Below are 20,313 nucleotides of genomic sequence, written 5' to 3'. Positions count from 1 at the left end.
CCAACACCTACAACTACTGTACTTTAACTTCAGATAATTGTTAATATTTTCAGATTAGTCTTAAGTGTTGTTCCACACAATATTTGTTTAATTTTGAAATTATGTGAAATGTTAGTAAATAGAATCATGAAGTTTACATGACAAAAGAGGTAGTTTAGCCTATGATGTCTGGATTGTCTCTTTGCTAGCTTTCTTCAATTGTCCCACCACCTCAAATACTTATCCAGTTTCCCTGAAGAATTTCACAATGGATTTTACCTCAATCACTCCTGGTGGCAAAACATTAGATGCTACAAAAATTCTCTGGAAAGGAATTTTTCCGGAACCCTCTTGTATTTTCAGTCACAATTTTAAATGAATAGTCTCTCATCACTGGAAACCCAAGTAGAGGAAACAAATTCTGAACACTTAAAGACCTCTTATGTGTCCTCTTAGTATGATCATTTCAAAACAGAGAAAACACTGACTCCTTAAGCTATAGCATCATCCTGATGTACCTAGATTAAGATGAATATGGATTTAAATCTATGATTTGGAGATGCCGGTGTTGGACTGGGGTGTACAAAGTTAAAAATCACACAACACCAGGTTATAGTCCAACAGGTTTAATTGGAAGCACACTAGCTTTCAGAGCGATGCTCCTTGGGACAATCACCTGATGAAGGAGCGTCGCTCCGAAAGCTAGTGTGCTTCCAATTAAACCCGTTAGACTATAACCTGGTGTTGTGTGATTTTTAGATTTAAATCTAATTTGCAATGAGACTCCCAGAACGGCGGATGGTGCTGAGCCTGGTCTAATCTGCAAATTTATCACCACTTCTCCACCTTTTATACTTCTCAAAACAAAATCCAAAATGCAGTTGGTATTTTTAATGTACTCATTCACTTTAAGGAAATTCTATATTTTAATCCTTAAATTATTTGTTCATCTGCACCTTTCGTCTTTTATCCTTCCAAACTATATTATTGGTAACAATAGCATACTATGCTGGTGATCCAGTGGCCTAGACAATTCTCTGGAGTCTATTGTTCAAATTCCATCATGGCAGTTGTGGGGGATTAAATTCAGATAATGAATTAATCTAGAATTTCAGCTCATAGTGGATCGTCATAAAAATCCATCTGCTTCTTTAATGTGCTTCAGGGCAGGGATTATGCACATGACACCAGACCAATAACAATTCAGTTGAATCTTAACTTCCATCTGAAATGGCCTAGCAAGATACTCTGTTGTATCAAACTGATGTAGAAACAAGTGTGGGCGTATGTAGCACCAGATAGATTGCAGTACCTCATTTCTACCATTGGAATTAGGGATGGGCATTAAATCCTACTTTTGCCAACACTACTCTCATATCACAAATGAATAAACATTTTAAAAATTGCTAATGTAACATTAAATTATACATATCACATGTCTCCCCATTCCACAAACCCCATTCCACAAACCTAGTTTACATATGTCAGTTATATTTCTTATTGTTTACCACATTACTTAACCTGGTATCAGTATAGTCGGTTTCTTCAATGCGAATTGGCTGTAATGTGATCGAAGAATTTATACCATTATTTGTAAAATGCGAACTTTCCTTAAATGGATTGACTGTAACACGATTCCCGTTCCATTGCTTTAAACGGTGCTGCTATTACGTGATTTTCTTATAATGCGGGATAGCACAGGAGACTGCATCGGGTGCAACGGATACAATAAATGACATTTGGGGAAGTGCATTCTCCTTTACATTGGGGAGACTTCTTGCAGAACACTTCAGGCAACATCTCTGTGACACCCATGCCAATCAACCCACCGTCCCGTGGCCAAACATTTCAACACCCCCTCCCACTCTGCCAAGGACATGCAGGTCCTAGGCCTCTTCCACCGCCACTCCCTCACCAGCCGATGCCTGGAGGAAGAACGCCTCATCTTCCGTCTTGGAACACTTCAATCCCAGGGCATCAATGTGGACTTCACCAGTTTCCTCATTTCCCTTCCCCCCACCTTACCCCAGTTCCAAACTTCCAACTCTGCACCATCCTCATGACCTGTCCCACCTGTCAATCTTCCTTCCCACCTATCCGTTCCACCCCCATCTCCGACCTATCACCTTTACCCTCACCTCCATCAACCTCCTGCACTCCCAGCTACCTTCTTCCCAGCCCCACCCCCTCCCATTTATCTGTCCATCCTTGAGGCTTCCAGCCTCATTCCTGATGAAGGGCTCCTCGGATGCTGCCTGACCTGCTGTACATTTCCAGCACCACTCTAATCTTTTCCCAGTTAAGCCTTGTCAAGAATGTCATCTCCAATAAGATTCTGCTTCTGCAATCCCTGTACAAAGGATACTTGGGTGAGGTGGACTTGTAAAGTAGAAAATATTAAAGAATGCACCATTTAGCATTCTGCCTTTGCTTTTGCTATTCTAATTCAGAAAATCTGTAAACTATTGTACATCATGAATTTGCCATAATGGATCGCCTTTCTCCTAGTAGAAGATAACAAGTATAAATGATAATTACCTCTCTTGGTGTGAAGTTCACAGAAACTCTTCAATTTAGTAAAATTATTGGTAAATGCTGAACAACAAATTCACATTTTTCTCGAACATTTTAAGAGTAATCTACTTTTAATTAATCACCAAATTGCAAGCAATAATTGACTCTAGCTGATTTGTACCTGTTACTTTTGATGAATTATTAATACCAAGATGTATTATAGAAAAAACATATTTAAATGAACACATCTTTGACATACTGTAATTGAAAGATGATTTCTTCTAACATAAGAAGTTTCTCTTGTGAAATGCAATGCAGTATGAAAATAATTCAGTGCCTAGTTATTACACAGTACTGATACAGCTTTTTGACTCCCAAATACTTTCTAAATGTATTATTTAATAATAATGCTGACTGTAAATATGAGATAATTGCTTTAACTTGTTTTTATCTCTTTAGAATGATTTTGACATGATAATAATGAATCCTATTATCTTGGAAAGTAAACGTTCACCACGTCTGTATCCATCTCCGCAAAATGATTACTTATTTCAGAATAATGAAGAAACAACAGCATATGATCAATCATGTGAATCAGATATGTAAGTAATCCACAAGTATTTTCCAATACCAATTTACTTTGGTTCATAAGCTTTTTTCTTGGATTATTCTATGCTTAACATAAATAACATCAATAGATTACCAGAAGAGAATAAATAAATATTTGGGTTAATACAAAAACACTTGTCTCTCACACTGTGAAAAACATATATTTGTTGGATTGCTTGTAATGACAAATCACCTATCCCTGTTTTGTCACTTCCCTGCTGAAAGATCTGGCTGTAATTTTTCAGCAATGTCCCCTAGTCTCCAGATTCGCCAGACAGCAAAATAGGTTCTAACTATCGATCTTGTCTGTCCCCCTTAAGATCTTGAAAATATGGACTTAATCACCCCCATATCTTCTAAATTCCAGGGAATACAATTCTAATTTATACAACCTGTCCTTGTAATTCAGTCCCTGGTATCCATTTTGGTAAATCCATGCTACATTCAGTACAAAGCTAAAAATCCTTCCCCAGATATAGTGCTCAGATGGATGTGATTCTTTGCCAGAATATTGTTGAATGCTACAAATGGGTATCATCTTAAAAGGAATAGAGTAAAGGAGAAGCAAACAAAAAAAATACATGAATGAGAGGAAATTGGATTGTTTAGAGCACAAAATTGAAAATTCTCAGGTAGTTACATGAGAAAAATTATATTAATCACCTAATTAAAACAATTAAAAATTAAGTACATGATGAGTCACAGAGGATATGTGAATTGCAAAGGAGAATAGGCAGGTTAGTACAAGAATATGAGGAAAGTGAAGCAAATTTCACAACCAGGACTTTGGGAGAGAAAAAGAACAGGGCAAGAGCAAGAAAATAGATTATCTCACCAACGTATTGTTCTGCTCAAGTGAACCAGCTCAAGCATAAAGGTAAAAACAAGTATAAGCTGTTCCTTCCTCAGAAAGATGGGTGAATAGCAAAATAAATATTTCATATCAGTATTTACTGTGGAAAAGGACATGGAAGCTTGGGAACTTAGCAGCATAAATAGCAATGTCAGAAGAGGAGGTGCTGCAGGTCTTAAAATGCATAAAGACAGATAAGTGCCCAGGACCTGATCAAGTATTTCTCAGAACTTTGTACAAAGCTATAGAAGAGATTGCTGAGCCTCTTGCTGAGATACTTGTATCATCGACAGCTCCAGTTGAGGTGCCAGAAGACTGACTGGAAGTGGCTAATGTGGTGCCATTATTTAAGAAAGGCTGTAAGGAAAAGTCGGGGAACTATAGACTGGTGAGCCTTATGTCTGTAGTGAGTAAGTTGTTGGACAGGGTTTATATGTATTTGGAAAGGCAAGGACTGATTAGGAATAGTCAACATGGTTTGCGCTTGGGAAATCATGTCTCACTAACTTAATTGAGTTTTCCGAAGAGGTGGCAAAGAAGATTGATGAAGGCAGAGTGGTAGATATCATCTATATGGACTTCAGCAAAGTGTTCAAGAAAGTTCTGCAAGGTAGACTGGTTTGTAAGCTTAGATCACATGGGATCCAAGGGGAGCTAGCCAACTGGATACTAAATTGGCTTAAAGGTAGGAGACAGGGGGTGGTGGTGGAGGTTTGCTTTTCAGACTGGAAACCTGTGACCAGCAATGTGCCACAAGGTTCGGTGCTGGGTTCACTGCTTTTCATCATTTATATAAACGATTTGAATGTGATATAGGAGGTATGGTTAATATGTTTGTAGATGATACCAAAATAGGATGGATAGTGAAGAAGATTATCTCAGACTTTGATCAAATCGGTCATTGGCTGAGGAATGGCATCGAGAGTTTAATTTAGATAATTGTGAAGTGTCGCATTTTGGGAGGGCATCCAGCGCAGGACTCACACAGTTAATGGTAGAGCCCTAGGTAGTGTAGTGGAACAAAGAGACTTAGGGGTGCAGGCGCATTGTTTCTTGAAAGTGGAGTTGCAGGTAGACAGGGTGGTGAAGAAGGTGTTTGGCACGCTTGCCTTTATTGGTCAGTGCATTGAGTATAGGAGTGAGTACATTATGTTGTGGCTAGATAGGATATTGGTGAGGCTACTTTTAGAATACTGCATATAATTCTGATCTCCCTTCTATATGAAGGATGCTGTGGAACTTGAAAAGTTGCAGAAAAGATTTACAAGGATGTTGCCAGTATTGGAGGGTTTAAGGTATATGGAGAGGCTGAATAAGCTGAGGATATTTTCACTCAGAGGCTGAAGCATGACCTTATACAGGTTTATAAAATCATGAGGGACATGAATGAGGCAAATAGCCAAGGTCTTTTTCCTAGGATGAGGGAGAAAGTCGAAAGGTGTGGCTCTGGAAACACACAGCAGGTCAGGCAACATCCGAGGAGCAGGCTTCATCAGGCTTACGCCCAAAATGTCAATTCTCCTGCTCTTCGGAAGCTGCCTGACCTATTGTGCTCTTCCCGCATCTGCAATTCTCACTTTCTCCTAGAATGGAGGAGTCCAAACTAGAGGGCATAGGTGAAAGGGGAAAGATTTTAAAAGGACCTGAGAGGTAACTTTTTCACATGCAAAGAGTAGTGCGTGTATGGAATGAGCTGCCAGAGGAGGTCCTGGAGACTAGTACAATTACAACATTTAAAGGCAACTGGAGAGATTATGAATAGGAAGGGTTTAGAGGGATATGGGTCAAATGCTGCTAAATGAAACGAGATTAATTTAGGATATTTGGTAGGAATAGATAAGTTGGACTGAAGGGCCTGTTTCAGTGCTGTGTGACTTTGACTCTATAACTACCTCATATGAGCACCATAACTCACCGCAGTGGGACCTGTAGTTCAGGTCTGAAGTTCATGAACTCTTTATGAAAGCCAAATGACCTCATGGAATGATGTGTTTCTACTTCTTAAGAAAAGAACAACTTCCAAGACTACCAGAAGTTTCAAAGCACAGTACCGCAAATGAAGCATTTGGAACCTACCTTTCCAATATAGAAAACAAGGCAGCCAATTCATACACATCAAACTCCCTCATAGACCAATGAGATAATGACCAGATCATCTATTTTCATGATATTGATTGAGGGAATAAATAATTTCCTTACCCTTCTTTGAAGAACAGCCCGAGCAGATAATTGGGTCTCAATGTAATATCTCATTCACAAATGATATCTCTGAAAGTGCAGCAACTCCTCAATGGAGTTGCAGCTGACACACTTATAGGAATGGTGTGGAAAGACATATATCAATAAAGGGGTGGCATGGTGGCTCAGTGGTTTGCACTGCTACCTCACAGTGCCAGGGACCAGGTTCAATTCCTGCCTTGAATAACTGTTGTGTGGAGTTTGCACGTTCTCCCCGTGTCTGCATGGGTTTCCTCCGGGTGTTTCCTGCAACAGTCCAAAGATGTGCAGGTCAGGTGGATTGGCAATTCTAAATTGCCCATTAGTCAGGGATAAATACAGGGTAGGGTAATGGGTGTGGGCGGGTTACTTGTCAGAGTGGACTTGTTGGGCTGAAGGGCCTGTAGGGAATCTACTCTAATCAGTACGCATACTGATCTGCAATTCCACTCTTGTTGGAGTATGACGTTGAATGTTTAAACTGCAGGACAGTTAGGTTCAGGGGAATGACTGGTTCCTTCAGCCAGACAGCTTTGTATATTTCCAGTCCACACTATAACGAGTAAATCAATATTTATGTTATTAACAGTGATCTATACAGCCTTAATAAACATAAGTATAATTAACTGACATCTCTATTTTCTCTACCATGTGTATGTTTTGCCATTTACATTTTTCTTTTCAGCTTGGCTCTTGCAATATGTTGTAAAGGTCAGAGCAAAAGAAACGATAATCCTGCGGCTGTACTTTTCAGACTAATGCAATAGAAAAGGAGGTGATGTGACTACGGCAAGGACAAATTAATAATGAAATCTTGCCTGAATGAGTGCAGTTGCAACAATACATAAGAAACTCAATGTTAAAGCAAAGCTTGATTGACACACTATTCACAACTTTAATTATTAATTTCCTCAAACTCTGGTACAGAGTCGAAGCAATATGTGCCATCTACAGGACATGCTGCAGTGACTTGCTGAGGCTCCTTGAACAATACCTTTTAATATGCAACCTCTACCACCTGCAAGATCCCCCCTAGTCACACACCATCCTGATTTGGAAAGTTTTCACTGTTCCTTCTCTGCTAAAATCCTGGAACTCCTACTTGCCCACTCCCTGACCCAACAGTACTGCGGATGTATCACATGGACGATAGTGGTTCAAGGAGATTGATCACCACTGTCTTTCCATGGGGCAATTAGGGGTGGACAGTACACACTGGCCTTCTGTGATATTAATATCCCATTCATTGAATAAAAGAAAACATCTTTAATTGTACCAGATAGATTAAAACATTTCATCGTCTATGCTATATAAATCTCTCAACCTGACGTTCATGTTGATACAATTAGTAATGTCCAACATGCATCAGCTGATTTCTACTCTGTCATTTTTAGAATTGATCAAAATTTTGCTGCTCGAATTATTCAAAGATCATGGTGTTCTTACAGAAATAAACAGCTATTTTGCCTCCTCAAGCACACAATCTGTGCAGCGGTAAGTATAAAATCGGAATCTATTGTACAGGCTGTTAATAACAGAGAAATGAGGAAGGTTTCTTGTTCTCTCTCTATCCATTGCTTTTATGTTTTGTTCACCAATATTCACTAATATTCACATGAGGAATTCTCCTGTGGTGGTAGCCTTTCATAACCACAGTAGGAGTACTGCATACAATTCTGGTCACCCTGCTATAGGATGAATGTATACTTAAGAGGGAAAGCAAGAGGACAAAAATGGGACATGAGATAGCTTGGGCAAATAACATCCAAAGGGTTTTTATAAATACATTAAGGACAAAAGGGTAACTAGGGAGAGAATAGGACCCCTCAAAGATCAGCAAGACAGCCTTTGTGTGGAATCGAAGGAGATAGAGGAGATACTAAACAAGTATCTTTCGTTAGTGTTCACTGTGGAGAAGGACATGAAAAATACAGAATGTGGGTAAAAAGATGGTGACAGCTTGAAAAATGTCCATATTACAGAGGAGGTGGTGCTGGTTGTTTTGAAACACTTAAATGTGGATAAATCCTTAGGACCTGATCAGGTGTACTGTAGAACTCTGTGGGAATCTTGCGAAGTGATTGCTGAGCCTCTTGCTGAGATATTTGTATCATTGATGGCCACAGGTGAGGTGCTGGTAGACTGGAGGTGGTGCCACTATTTAAGAAAGGTGGTAAGGACAAGCCAGGGAACTATAGGCTGGTGAGCCTGACATCAGTGGCGGGCAAGTTCTTGGAGGGAATCCTGAGGGACAGGATTGACATGTATTTCGAGAGACACAGACTGATTAGGGATAGTCAGCATGGCTTTGTGCGTGGGAAATCATGTCTCACTGACTGGATTGAGTTTTTTGAAGAGGAAGATTGATGAGGGTAGAATGGTGGGCGTGATCTATATGGACTTCAGTAAGGTATTCGACAAGGTTCCAAATGGTAGACTGGTTAGCAAGGTTAGATCACATGGAATACAGGGAGAACAAGTCATGTGGACACAGAACTGGCTAGAAGGTAGAAGACAGAGGATGGTGGTAGAGGGTTATTTTTCAGACTGAGGCCTGTGACCAGTGGTGTGCCACAAGGATCGGTGCTGAGTCCACTGCTTTTTCTCATTTATGTAAGTGATTTGGATGTTAAAATTAGGTGGTAAATTGGTAGTGTATGGACAGGAAAGAAAGTTACCTCAGCTTACAACAGGATTTTGATCAGATGGGTCAATGGGCCAAAGAGTGGCAGATGGAATTTAATTTAGATCAATGTAAAGTGCTGCATTTTGGAAAGACAAATTAGGGCAGGACTTTTACACTTAATGGTAAGGTCAGAGGGAGTGTTGCTGAACAAAGAGACCTTGGAGTGCAGGTTCATAACTCCTTGAAAGTTGAGTCTCAGTTAGATAGGGTAGTGAAGAAGGTATTTAGTATACTTTCCTTCATTGGTCAGAGTATTGAGTATAGGAATTGGGAGGTCATGTTGCAGCTGTACAGGAGATTGGTTAGGCCACTTTTGGAAGATTATGTGCAATTCTGGTCTCTCTCCACAACATCTGGTCACAACATCTCTAGTAAGGATGTTGTGAAACTTGAAATGGTTCAAAAAAGATTTACAAGGATGTTGATTTGATAGGAGGGTTTCAGCTAGGGAGAGGCTGAATAGGCTGGGGCTGTTTTCCTTGGAGCATCGGAGGCTGAGGGGTGACCTTATAGAGGCTTATAAAATCATGAGGGGCATGGTTAGGGTAAATAAAAAGGTTTTTTCCCTGGTTTGAGGGAGTCTATGTCTTAGAGGGCGTAGGTTTAGGGTGAAAGGGGAAAGATTTAAAAGGGACCTAAGGGGCAACTTTTTCATGCAGAGGGTGGTGCCTGTATGGAATGAGCTGCCAGAGGAAGTGATGGAGGTGGTACAACTGCAACATTTAAAAGGCATCTGGATGGGTACATGAATAGTAAGGATTTAGAGGGATATGGGCCAAGTGCTGGCAAATGGGACGATTAGATTAGGATATTTGTTCAGCATGGACGAGTTGGACCGAAGGGTCTGTTGCCCATGCTGTAAATCTCTATGACTCTATTAAACTGAAAAGGGTGCAAAAATGATTTGCAGGAATGCTACCAAGACTGGTGGTTTTGAGTTGTAAGGGAAGGCTGGATAGGCTGAGACTTTTTCTATGGAGCATAGGAGACTATGGGTGTCCTTGTAGAGGTTTATAAAATTATGAGAGGCATGGATAAGGTGAATAGCCAAGGTCTTTTCCCCAGGGTGGGGAACTAGGTGGCATAGGTTTAAGGTGAGAGGATGGAACCAGTTGCCAAAAGGAAGTGGTAGAGGCGAGTACAATTACAACAATCAAAAGACATTTAGACAGGTAAATGGACAGGAACAGTTTAGAGGTTTATGGGCCAAATGAAAGCAAATGGGATTAGTTCAGTTTTGGAAACTTGGTTGGCATGAACAAATTTGACCAAAGGCCTGTTTCTGTGCTATGTGATGCTATCTTGTGACACTTTTGGCTTGAGCCGTGATGATCACTTCTGTATTAAGCATCGCCTGCAGTGGCTCAGGTGTGGCATGCTGGTCTTTGCTGCATTTGCTACAGAAGGAGATATTAAGCTGAGAATATACACAATTCATAGAGGCATTGGATGGGATGCAGTGGCATAGTGGCAATGTGACTGGACTAGAAATCCAGAACTCCATGCTAATGTTTTGGGGGTAAAGGCAAAGAACTGCAGATGCTGGAAATCTCAAATAAAAACAGAAATTGCTAGAGAAACACAACAGGCCAGGCAGCATCTGTGGAGAGAGAAGCAGAGTTAATGTTTCAAGGCTTTGACAGAACTGAAGACAGTGGGGAAGTTGATATGTAAGTAATAACAGTTTGGGAGGAAGGGAACAGAGTACGTGGAGACAATGTGCAGAGAGAGAGAGAGAGAGACAAAAAAATAGAGGCAAACAAACAAAGAGATTGCTGATGTTAAACCTAGAGAGAAATAATAGCTAGCTGGGCTGCTAACAGAAGTGTAAATGTTTGAAAATGGATTGGCTGTGCTGGGAGCAACCCATAAAGGATAGGACCTAGTGGTGTTTGGGAAAGGAGCAAACAAGGGAGAAGATGTTCATGTTCTGAAATTGTTAAACTCGATGTTGAGTCCTGGAGACTAAGATGCCTAAGTGTAAAATTAAGTGTTGTTCCTCCAGCCTGCACTGAGCCTTGCTGGAATACTGTAGTAGGCCTGAGACAGAAATATTGGCATTTTTTAAAAGCTTAGGTGTTCAGCATAGTGGTCACCCAGTCAGTGGTTAATGTCCTCAGTAGAGGAATCTGCATTGTGAGCAGAGAATACAGTTGACTGGATTTAGCGAAGTGCAGGTAAAATCACTGTTTCACCTGAAAGGTGTGTCTGCTGCCTTGGATATTGAGGAGGGAGGAGATAAATGGGACATGGATTCAAGACCTACCATGGCAGATGGCAAAACTTGAGTTCTATAAAAATCTTGAATAAAAAGCTAGCCTATTGGCAGCCATGTAACCACTGCCTCATGCCCCCTCCCTCTCTCCAGGTAACTATTGGCCAGTTATCACATCAAAGATGGTAGAAGCTATTTTTAAAGGTGTTGTAGCAGGGCAGTCAGTAAAGCTCAAAGCAATCAGACAGGATCAGCATGGCTTGAGCAGGGGAAGTCATGTTTACCCAATTTTTTGGAGTACTTCGAGGAAGTCACACATGTTGTGATCATAGGGAAATTGGTGGATATACTCTACTGAGATTTCCAGAAAGATATGGTGCCAAACCCAATGATATTGTGGAAAACACAAGTTCATGGTGTGGGGTTAGCAAATTGGCATAGATTGTCTTGATAACAGGAAACAAAGTACGTGTAGATAAATAATTTTCTGATTGGTGAGATGTGGTGTGTAGCATGCCATAAGGATCAGTGCTGGAGCCTCAATTTTTAAAATTTTATAAATGACTTGGATGAAGGGATTGCTCAGTTTGCTGATGATGTAAAGATGTTTCTGAAAGTAAATTGAGGATGACATAAGGAATGTAATGGTATCATTATTCAAGAAGGGTGGTTGAGATAATCCAGGAAACTACAAGCGATTGAGTCTAAAATCTGTGATGGGGAAACTGTTGAAAAAATTCTGAGGGACAGAATTAATCTACATTTGGAAAGGTAAGGATTAATCAAGGATAGTTAGCATGGCTTTTTAAGGTGTGATCATGTCTAATAAATTTGAATTTTTCCAGGCGGTGCCTAGGTGTGTAGATGAGGGTAGTGCAATTGATATAGTCTACATGGACTTCAATAAGGCTTTTGATAGGTCTTGCATTGCAGACTGGTTAAGAAGCAAAAAAACCTATTGGGTACATGGCAATTTGACAAACTAGATCTAAAATTGGCTTAGTGGCAGAAATAAAAGGGTGATGGTCAAAAGATGTTTTTGTGCCTGGATGCCTGTGTCCAGCGGCAAACCACAGGGTCCTTTGCAGTTTGTCACATATGTTAATGGTCTAGCCATTAGTGTCAGAAGTATGATAATAGATGACATGAAAATTGGTGTTTACTAAATAATGAGAAGGAAAGCCTTAGACTACAGGATGATATAGACAAGCTGGTCAAATGGCTCAACAGTGACAAAATAGAACTTAATCCTGAAAAATCTCTGCAAAGAGATGCGCTTCAGAGGATCAGTACAGATTTGATTGGCTAAAAGGCCAATCTGCACTGTAGAATTCTATGATTCAATGATTCTATGAGATAGGAAAAACATTTAAGAAACGTACTGTTACAATAACCACAGGGGATTTCAATGTGTAGGTGGACTGGGGAAATCAAATTGGTAGTGGATTCCAAGAAAAGGAGTTCATGGAGTGTCTATGGAGATGGCCTTTTGGAGCAGCATGTGGTAGATCCCACCAGGGAACAGGTGGTTCTGGATTTCGATGTGTGTAATGAGGCAAACTTGATTAGGCATCTTAATGTGAAGGAACTCCGAAGGGGCAGTGACTACAATATGATAGAATTCACCCTGCAGTTTGAGAGGGAGTATCTTGAATCAGATGTAATGGTATTACAATTGAGTTAAGGTAACTACAGAGACATGAGAGAGGAGCTGGCCAGAGTTGACTGGAAGGTGAGCCTAGCAGGTAAGACAGTGGAGCAGCAATGGCAGGGGTTTTTGGGGTAATTCGGGAGGCCCAGCAGAAATTCATCCCCAGGAAGAAGAAACATACTAAGGTGAGGACAGAAGCAAACATGGCTGACAAGGGAAGTCAGGGGCAGCATAAAAGCAAAAGAAAAAGCGGACAATGTGGTGGAGATTAGTGGGAAGCCACTGAATTGGGAAGCCTTTAAAATCCAGCAGATTAAAAAGCAAAAATAGGGGAGAAGATGAAAGATGGGGCTAAGCTATTGAGTAACTTAAAGAAGATTGAAAGAGTTGTTTTAGATATATTAGAGAGGGTGGATGGACATTGGACCAGTGGAAAATGAGGATGGAGAAATAGTAATTGGGAACAATGAAATGGCAAAGAAACTGAAGAAGTCCTTTGCATCAGTTTTCAGAATGGAAGACACCAGTAGTATACCAGAATGTCAAGAGAGTCAGGGGACAGAGGTGAGTGTAGTGGTCATCACTAAGGGTCAGGTGCTGGGGAAACTGAATGATCTGTGTTATAGACACGATCAGACCCCCTCAAAATGTGTTCAGAGGGTCGCCCAGATACTAACTTCTTCTAATTTTAAAGGTTATTGTGAAGTGTGTGTTCCAGATGTGATGCTCCTGGTTAAACCACTCAATGCTAAGCAAGACAATATTTATTTAAACATTATAGTTAAAATACAAACAAAAGAAAGAGGAATTTAGAATAACTAAACCACTGGAAATCTAAGCTGAAAAATAGATACAGTGCCTATTACTAATTAGCTGTTTCAATATAGTAATATCCCATTGTAAATATCCTTGGTGAAAAAGCAAATTCAGACACAGATTTTTACATGCAGTTCTCCAATCTGGGTGGAAACAACATCAAGAGATTTCAGAGAAAGTAGCAGCTTGGCATCATTCACTGAAGCTTCCAACTCTTCTGAGACCCCAAACAGCCAAACCAAAGTTAGAAAGCCTTGTCTGTGAGGACTGGCCATTCCCATTCAAACTGCTTCCAATGTTCCATCCTGTTAAACAAAAAGGCCGCACACATTGTTTACTTTCGTGGTTCTGGCAGCCTTACAATCTCTCCTTAAAAAAAAGACAAAATGTTTTCTTAAAGTGACAGCATTGTCACATCTGAAGCTGGATAAATCACTCAGATCAAATGGACTACACCCCAGAGTTCTGAAGGGGATAGCTGAGGAGATTGTAGAGGCATTGGTGGTGATCTTTCAGGCATCACTGGAGTCAGAGAGGGTCACAGGGAACTGGAAAATGGCTAATGTAATACCCCTGTTTAAGAAGGGAGGAAGGCAAAAGTTAGGAAGTTGATGAAGCTCGAGCTGAATCAGCATGGCTTTGTCAAGGGACGCCAGGCCTGATAATCTGCTAGAATTCTTTGAGGAGGTAACAAGCAAGTTTGACAAAGTACAGCCAGCAGACGTGATCTATTTAGATTCCAGAAGGCCTTTGATAAGGTGCTGCACAGGATGCTACGAATTAAGATAAGAGCACATGGTTTTACGGGCAAAGTACTGGCGTGGAATGTGGGTTGGCCAACTGGCAGAAGGTAGAGAGTGGAGATGAAGGGATCTTTTTCAGGATGGTAGCCGGTTACTAGTGGAGTTCTGCAGGGGTCCGTGCTCACTCTGCAATTTTCATATTATACGTTAATGATCTGGACAAAGGAACTGAGGGCATTGTTGCTAAGTTTGCAGATGACATGAAAATAAATGGATGGACAGGCAGTGTTGAGGAAGAGGGGAGGATGCAGAAGGGCTTGGACAGACTTGGAGAGTGGGTAAAGAAGTGGCAAACAAATACCATGTGGGATTGTGTGAGGTTATGCATTTTGGTAGGAAGAATAGAGGCATAGATTATTTTCTAAATAGGGAAAGGCTTTGGAAATCTGAAGCACAAAGGCACTTATGATACCTAGTTTAGAATTCTCTTAAGGTCTGTTAGGAAGGTAAATGCAATGTTAGCGTTCATTTCAAAAGGACTAGAATATAAAAGCAGAACTGTACTGCTGAGGCTGCAAAAGGCTCTGGTTAGACTGCATTTGGAATATTGTGAGCTGTTTTGAGCCCCGTATCTAGGGAAGGATGTGCTGGCATTGGAGAGGGTCCAGAGGAGGTTTACAATAATGCCAAGAACGATGGGCTTGTCGTATGAGGAGCAGTTGAGGAAGCTGGGTCTATACTCAATGGAATTTAGAAGGATGAGAATGGATCATATTGAAAATGACAGAATACTGAGAGACCTGGATAGAGTGAACATGGAGAAGATGTTTCCATGAGTAGGAGAGACTAGGACCTGAAGGTACAGCCCCAGAGTGAAAGGACAACCCTTTGAAATTGAGATGTGGAGGAATTTCTTCAGCTGGATGGTGATCATTGAGGGACTTTAGGACAGAGACAAATAGGTTTTCTTGAATAGAAAGGGAACCAAAGGTTACTGGGCAAGGCACAAGAATGGGGTTGAGAACTCTTTTCGTCATGATCAAATGGCAGAACAGTCTTGACGGGCCTCATTCTGTTCCTAGATTTTACAGTCTTATGGATAAGTAGGTAAGGTAATTAAGAATGCTGGCCTTTCTTAGTCAAGGCTTTCAATACAAGAACAAGAAAGTTATGATGGAGCTGTATATAATGTTAGTTAGGCCACAGCTGGAATATTCTGTGTGGTTCTGGTTGCCACACTGTCGGAAAGATGTGATTGCACTGAAGAGGGTGCAGAGGAGATTTACCAGATGTTTGTCTGGATTTGAACGATTCAGATATGAAGAGAATCCAGCTATGCTGAGATAGTTTTCCTTTGACCTGAGAAGGCTGAGGGGAATCTGATGGTGGTGTACAACTTTCTGAGGAGCAGAGAGAGGTTAGATGGGAAGAAACTTCTCCCTGAGTAGAGTGGTCAATATTCAGGGGCACAGTTTAGATTAGATTCCCTGCAGTATGGAAGCAGGCCCTTCAGTCCAACAAGTCATCCCTACATTTATCCCTGTCTAATGCACCTAACACTATGGGCAATTTAGCATGCCCAATTCACCTATCCTGCACATCTTTGGACTGTGGGAGGAAACCGGAGCACCTGGAGGAAACCCACACAGACACGGGGAGAATGTGCGAACTCCACACAGTCAGTCACCCGAGGCCGGAATCAAAGTGTTTTCCAATTACAGTCATGATAGATCTACCTCTAACTTTGAGATTCTGTCTCCTAGCCCTAAACTTCCCAACCAATCAGTTTCCATCAAAATCTTGGATGTTTGGTCTCTCTTACTCCTACTTTGTGTAGTGTCTTCTTGCAGGTTTTGCATTTCCTAGATTCCCTACAGTGTGGAAACAAGCCCTTCAGCCCAACCAGTCCACACCGACCCTCCGAAGAGTAACCCACCTAGACCCATTTCCCTCTGATTAATACACCTAACACTATGGGCAATTTAGTATGGCCAATTCACCTGACCTGCACATCTTTGGATTGTGGGAGGAAACCGGAGCACCCGGAGGAAACCCACGCAGACACAGGGGGAATGTGCAAACTCCACACAGTCAGTCATCTGAGGCCAGAATCAAACCTGGGTCTCTGGTACTGTGAGGCAGCAGTGCTAACCACTGAGCCACCGTGCCACCCCCTAAAAGGAAAAGACATTACTGAACCAGACTGTAAAACAATCTGATCGTAATGGTCACCATTTCTAAGACTTATAAATCCTGATTTTTAAAAAAATTAGTTTAGATTTCATTGGCTTTTGTGGTAGAATGTGAACAAATGGTATTAGCCCCAGGCCCTAACCTGACATTTCAGTTAAAATGTGCTTTTAAATATAAAACATAGTCATATTTCAAATGCAATTGTTCTTTATTTTGAAAGATTTACCCCAAATTTAAATTGATATATTTAGTCAGTATGTACTGGCAATTTACTATGCATAATAGTATAGTTCACTCAACAGTATTGGTAAGTGAAATATTTTACAAATTGTAGGATAAGAAGCAGGACACTTAGAAAAAGAAGCGTTTTTTTTAAATTGTGAGAGTGTGTAAAGACATCTGGGTCTCCTAGTGCATGAGTTGCAAAATATTAGCATGCAAGTACAGCAGGTAGCTGTAGGGAAGCTCATAGCATGTTATAATTATTGCAAAAGAAATTAAATACACAAGTTATGCCTCATTTATATAACATAGTGGTGAGACCACATCTGGAATACTACGCACAGTATTGGCTTCTGTTTAAGGAAAGATGTAAATTTGTTGTAGACAGTTCAGGAAGGTTTACCAGGCTAATATCTGGAATTGAAGATTGTCTTATAATCAAGGGTTGTATCCAGTGGTCTTTAGAAGAATAAGAGGGCAACTTGATTGAAACGATTATGGCCCTTAAGAGTCTTGCCAGGGGTGATATAGAAAGAAGGTTTCCTCTTAAGGGACAATTTAGAACTAGGGGTCACTTAAAAAAATCAGGAATTGCTCATCTGAAACCAATCAGAGGTAGAATTTGTCTTCTCACAGAGGATCATGGATCTTTGGAACTGTCTTGCTCAATAGGTGGTAAAAGCAGACTTCTTGAGTGTTTTTAAGAGGTAGTAGATTCTTAACAAGCAAGGGCATGAAAGGTTCTCAGCGATAGTTATGGAATAATCAAATCAGAATGGTAGAGCAGGCTCAATGGGCTCATTGGAATGCTGCTGCTTCATATTTGAACATTTGAATCCATCAGGTGAATGTGGCTAAGCAATGTCATTGATTGTATGTTGATTTAATCAACAATACACCAGAATCTCTGAGTTGATGGTGTTGTGCTGCCAAGAATTCCTGAGGATAGGGTTGAGTCAGCGAAGGTGGAAACTGTTCATTCTGTACTCCTCCCTGGGTATATGTTCTCCAGGTCTTACTATTATGGAGGAGTGTGTTGAGGCCTCCAGCTTGGTAGACTAGCAGCTTGGTGTTCTCAGTCAGGTTGTTATTGTTCAGCATTTTTTATTCAGTGTGGGCATAATAGATACTACTTTTGTGCCATGCACTGACTTCAGCATCAAGTGACAGACTGCTGTTGATTGTGGAATGTAGATACATGAAGCTATCAACAACCTACAGCACAACCTTGTCACGGCTGATCAATTAAGGTGTGGCAGCATACTGGACCTCGATAGAACATAGAACGTTACAGTATAGGACAGGCCCTTCGACCCTTGATGTTCTGCCAGCCTTTTATCCTGCTCTAAGATCAGACTAAGCTACATGCCCTTCATTGTACTATTTTCCATGTGCCTATTCAAGAGTTGCTTAAATGTCCCTAAAGTATCTGACGCTACTACCTCTACTGGCAGTGCATTCCAAGCACCCACCACTCTCTCAGTGTAAAGAACCGAAGTCTGACATCTTCCATAAACCTTCCTCCAATCACCTTAAAATTATGCCCTCTTATGATAGTTATTTCCGTCATGGGAAGATGTCTCTGACTATCCACTCTATCTATCCACTCTATCTCTCTCTCAACATCTTGTACACCTCTATCAAGTCACCTCTCAACCTTCTTCACTCCAGTGAGAAAAGCCCTAGCTCCCTCAACCTCTCTTCATAAGACCTACCCTCCAGTCCAGGCAGCATCCTGGTAAATCTCCTCTGCATCCTCTCTAAAGGTTCCACATTTTTCCTGTACTGAGGCGACCAGAACTGAACATAATATTCCAAGTGTGGTCTAACCAGGATTCTATACAGCTGCAGCATAACCTCGTGACTCTTAAATTCAATCCCCCAGTAATGAAAGCCAACACACCATATGCTTTCTGAACAACCCTATCAACTTAGGTGGCAACTTTGAGGGATCTATGATCTCTCTGTTCCTCCACTCTGACAAGAATCCTGCCTTTAACCCTGTATTCTGCACTCCAAAGTGAATCACTTCACACTTTCCAGGTTGAACTCCATCTGCCACTTATCAGCCCAATTCTGCATCCTATCAATGTCCTATTGCAACCTACAACAGCTTTCCACACTATCCGCAACTCCACCAACCTTCGTGTCATTGGCAAACTTACTAACAGACCCTTCCACTTCCTCATCCATGTCATTTATAAAAATCACAAAGCGCAGAGGTCCCAGAGGTCCAATCCCTGCTGAATACCACTAGTCACTGAGCTCCAGGCTGAATGCTTTCCATCTATCACCACCCTCAGTCTTCTTTGGGCCAGCCAATTCTATATCCAGACAGCCAGATTTCCCTGCATCCCATGCCTCCTTAATTTCTGAATGAACCTACCATGGGGAACCTTATCAAATGCCTTGCTAATATCCAGGTACACCACATCCACTGCTCTACCTTCATCAATGTGTTTTGTCACATCCTCACAGAATTCAATAAGGTTTGTGAGGCATGACTTGCCCTTCACAAAGCCATGCTGACTATCTCTAACCCAACTATGGTTTTCCAAGTGATCATAAATTCTGTTTCTCAGAATCCTCTCCAATGCTTTGCCCACCACAGATGTAATTCCCAAGATTATCCCTATTTCCTTTCTTGAACAAAGGAATAACATTTGCCACCCTCTAATCATTTGACACTACTCCAGTGGACAGTGAGGATGCAAAGATCATTGGCAAAGGTGCAGCAATCTCTTCCCTCACTTCCTGTAGTAACCTTGGATATATCCTGTTTGGCCCAGGGGATTTATCTATCTTAATGTTTTTCAAACCTTTCAGCACATCCTCCTTCCTAATATCAACCTGTTCTACCATACCAGTGTGTTTCTCACTGTCCTTGGAAACATCAAGGTCCCTTTCAGTAGTGAATACTGAAGAAAAGTATTGATTAAGGACATCCCCTACTTCCTCTGATTCCAGGGTCAAATTACCTCCACTAACCCTGATCAGCCCTACCCTCATTCTGGCCATCCTCCTGTTCCTCACATAAGAGTAGCATGCCTTAGGGGTTTCCTTAATCCAAACTGCTAAAGTTTTTTTTGCCCCCTGCTCGCTCTCCTAAGTCCATTCTTCAGTTCCTTCCTGGTTACCTTTTAACCCTCCAATCCTTACCTCCTCAAAATTAAGTAAGCTTCTTTCTTCCTCTTGACTAGATGTTCCACATCCCTTGTCACCCAAGGTTTTTCAACCTACCATCCTTTCCCTGCCTCAGTGGGACAAACCTGTCCAGCATAATCAGCAAGTGCTTCCTGAACAACCTCCACATTTCTGTCATGTATTTCCCTGAGAACATCTGTTCCCAATTTAAATGCCCCAGTTCCTGCCTAATAGCATTGTAATTTCCCCTCCCTCAATTAAATTCTTTCCCAAAACATCTGCTTTTATCCCTCTCCACGACTATAGTAATGGTCAGAGAGTTGTGATCACTATCACTGAAATGCTCTTTCACCAAGATTTCTAACCCCTGGCCTGGTTTGTGCCAAGTACCAAATCCAATGTGGCCTCCTCTCTAGTCAGTCTATCTACATATTGCATCAGGAACCCTTCCTAGTACACCTGACAAAAACT

The 20,313-nt window shown here is 41.1% G+C and overlaps 1 protein-coding gene across 1 annotated transcript in view; it reads left to right on the top strand.

Annotated features, from left to right (window-relative positions):
• Positions 1 to 20,313, top strand: part of c15hxorf58 (chromosome 15 CXorf58 homolog) — a 37,755-nt gene that overhangs the window by 1,011 nt on the left and 16,431 nt on the right. The window contains exons 2-3 of the mRNA XM_072584347.1: positions 2,953 to 3,095; positions 7,567 to 7,666. Of these exons, the coding sequence (XP_072440448.1) occupies positions 2,965 to 3,095; positions 7,567 to 7,666 (231 nt within the window). The 5' untranslated portion in view covers positions 2,953 to 2,964. The remainder of the gene's footprint in view (positions 1 to 2,952; positions 3,096 to 7,566; positions 7,667 to 20,313) is intronic.

Source organism: Chiloscyllium punctatum, chromosome 15, assembly GCF_047496795.1.
Source record: "Chiloscyllium punctatum isolate Juve2018m chromosome 15, sChiPun1.3, whole genome shotgun sequence".
In the NCBI taxonomy this organism is placed as follows: domain Eukaryota; kingdom Metazoa; phylum Chordata; class Chondrichthyes; order Orectolobiformes; family Hemiscylliidae; genus Chiloscyllium; species Chiloscyllium punctatum.
Note: the sequence above shows the minus strand (reverse complement) of the source record. Positions and strands in the feature narration are given on the sequence as shown.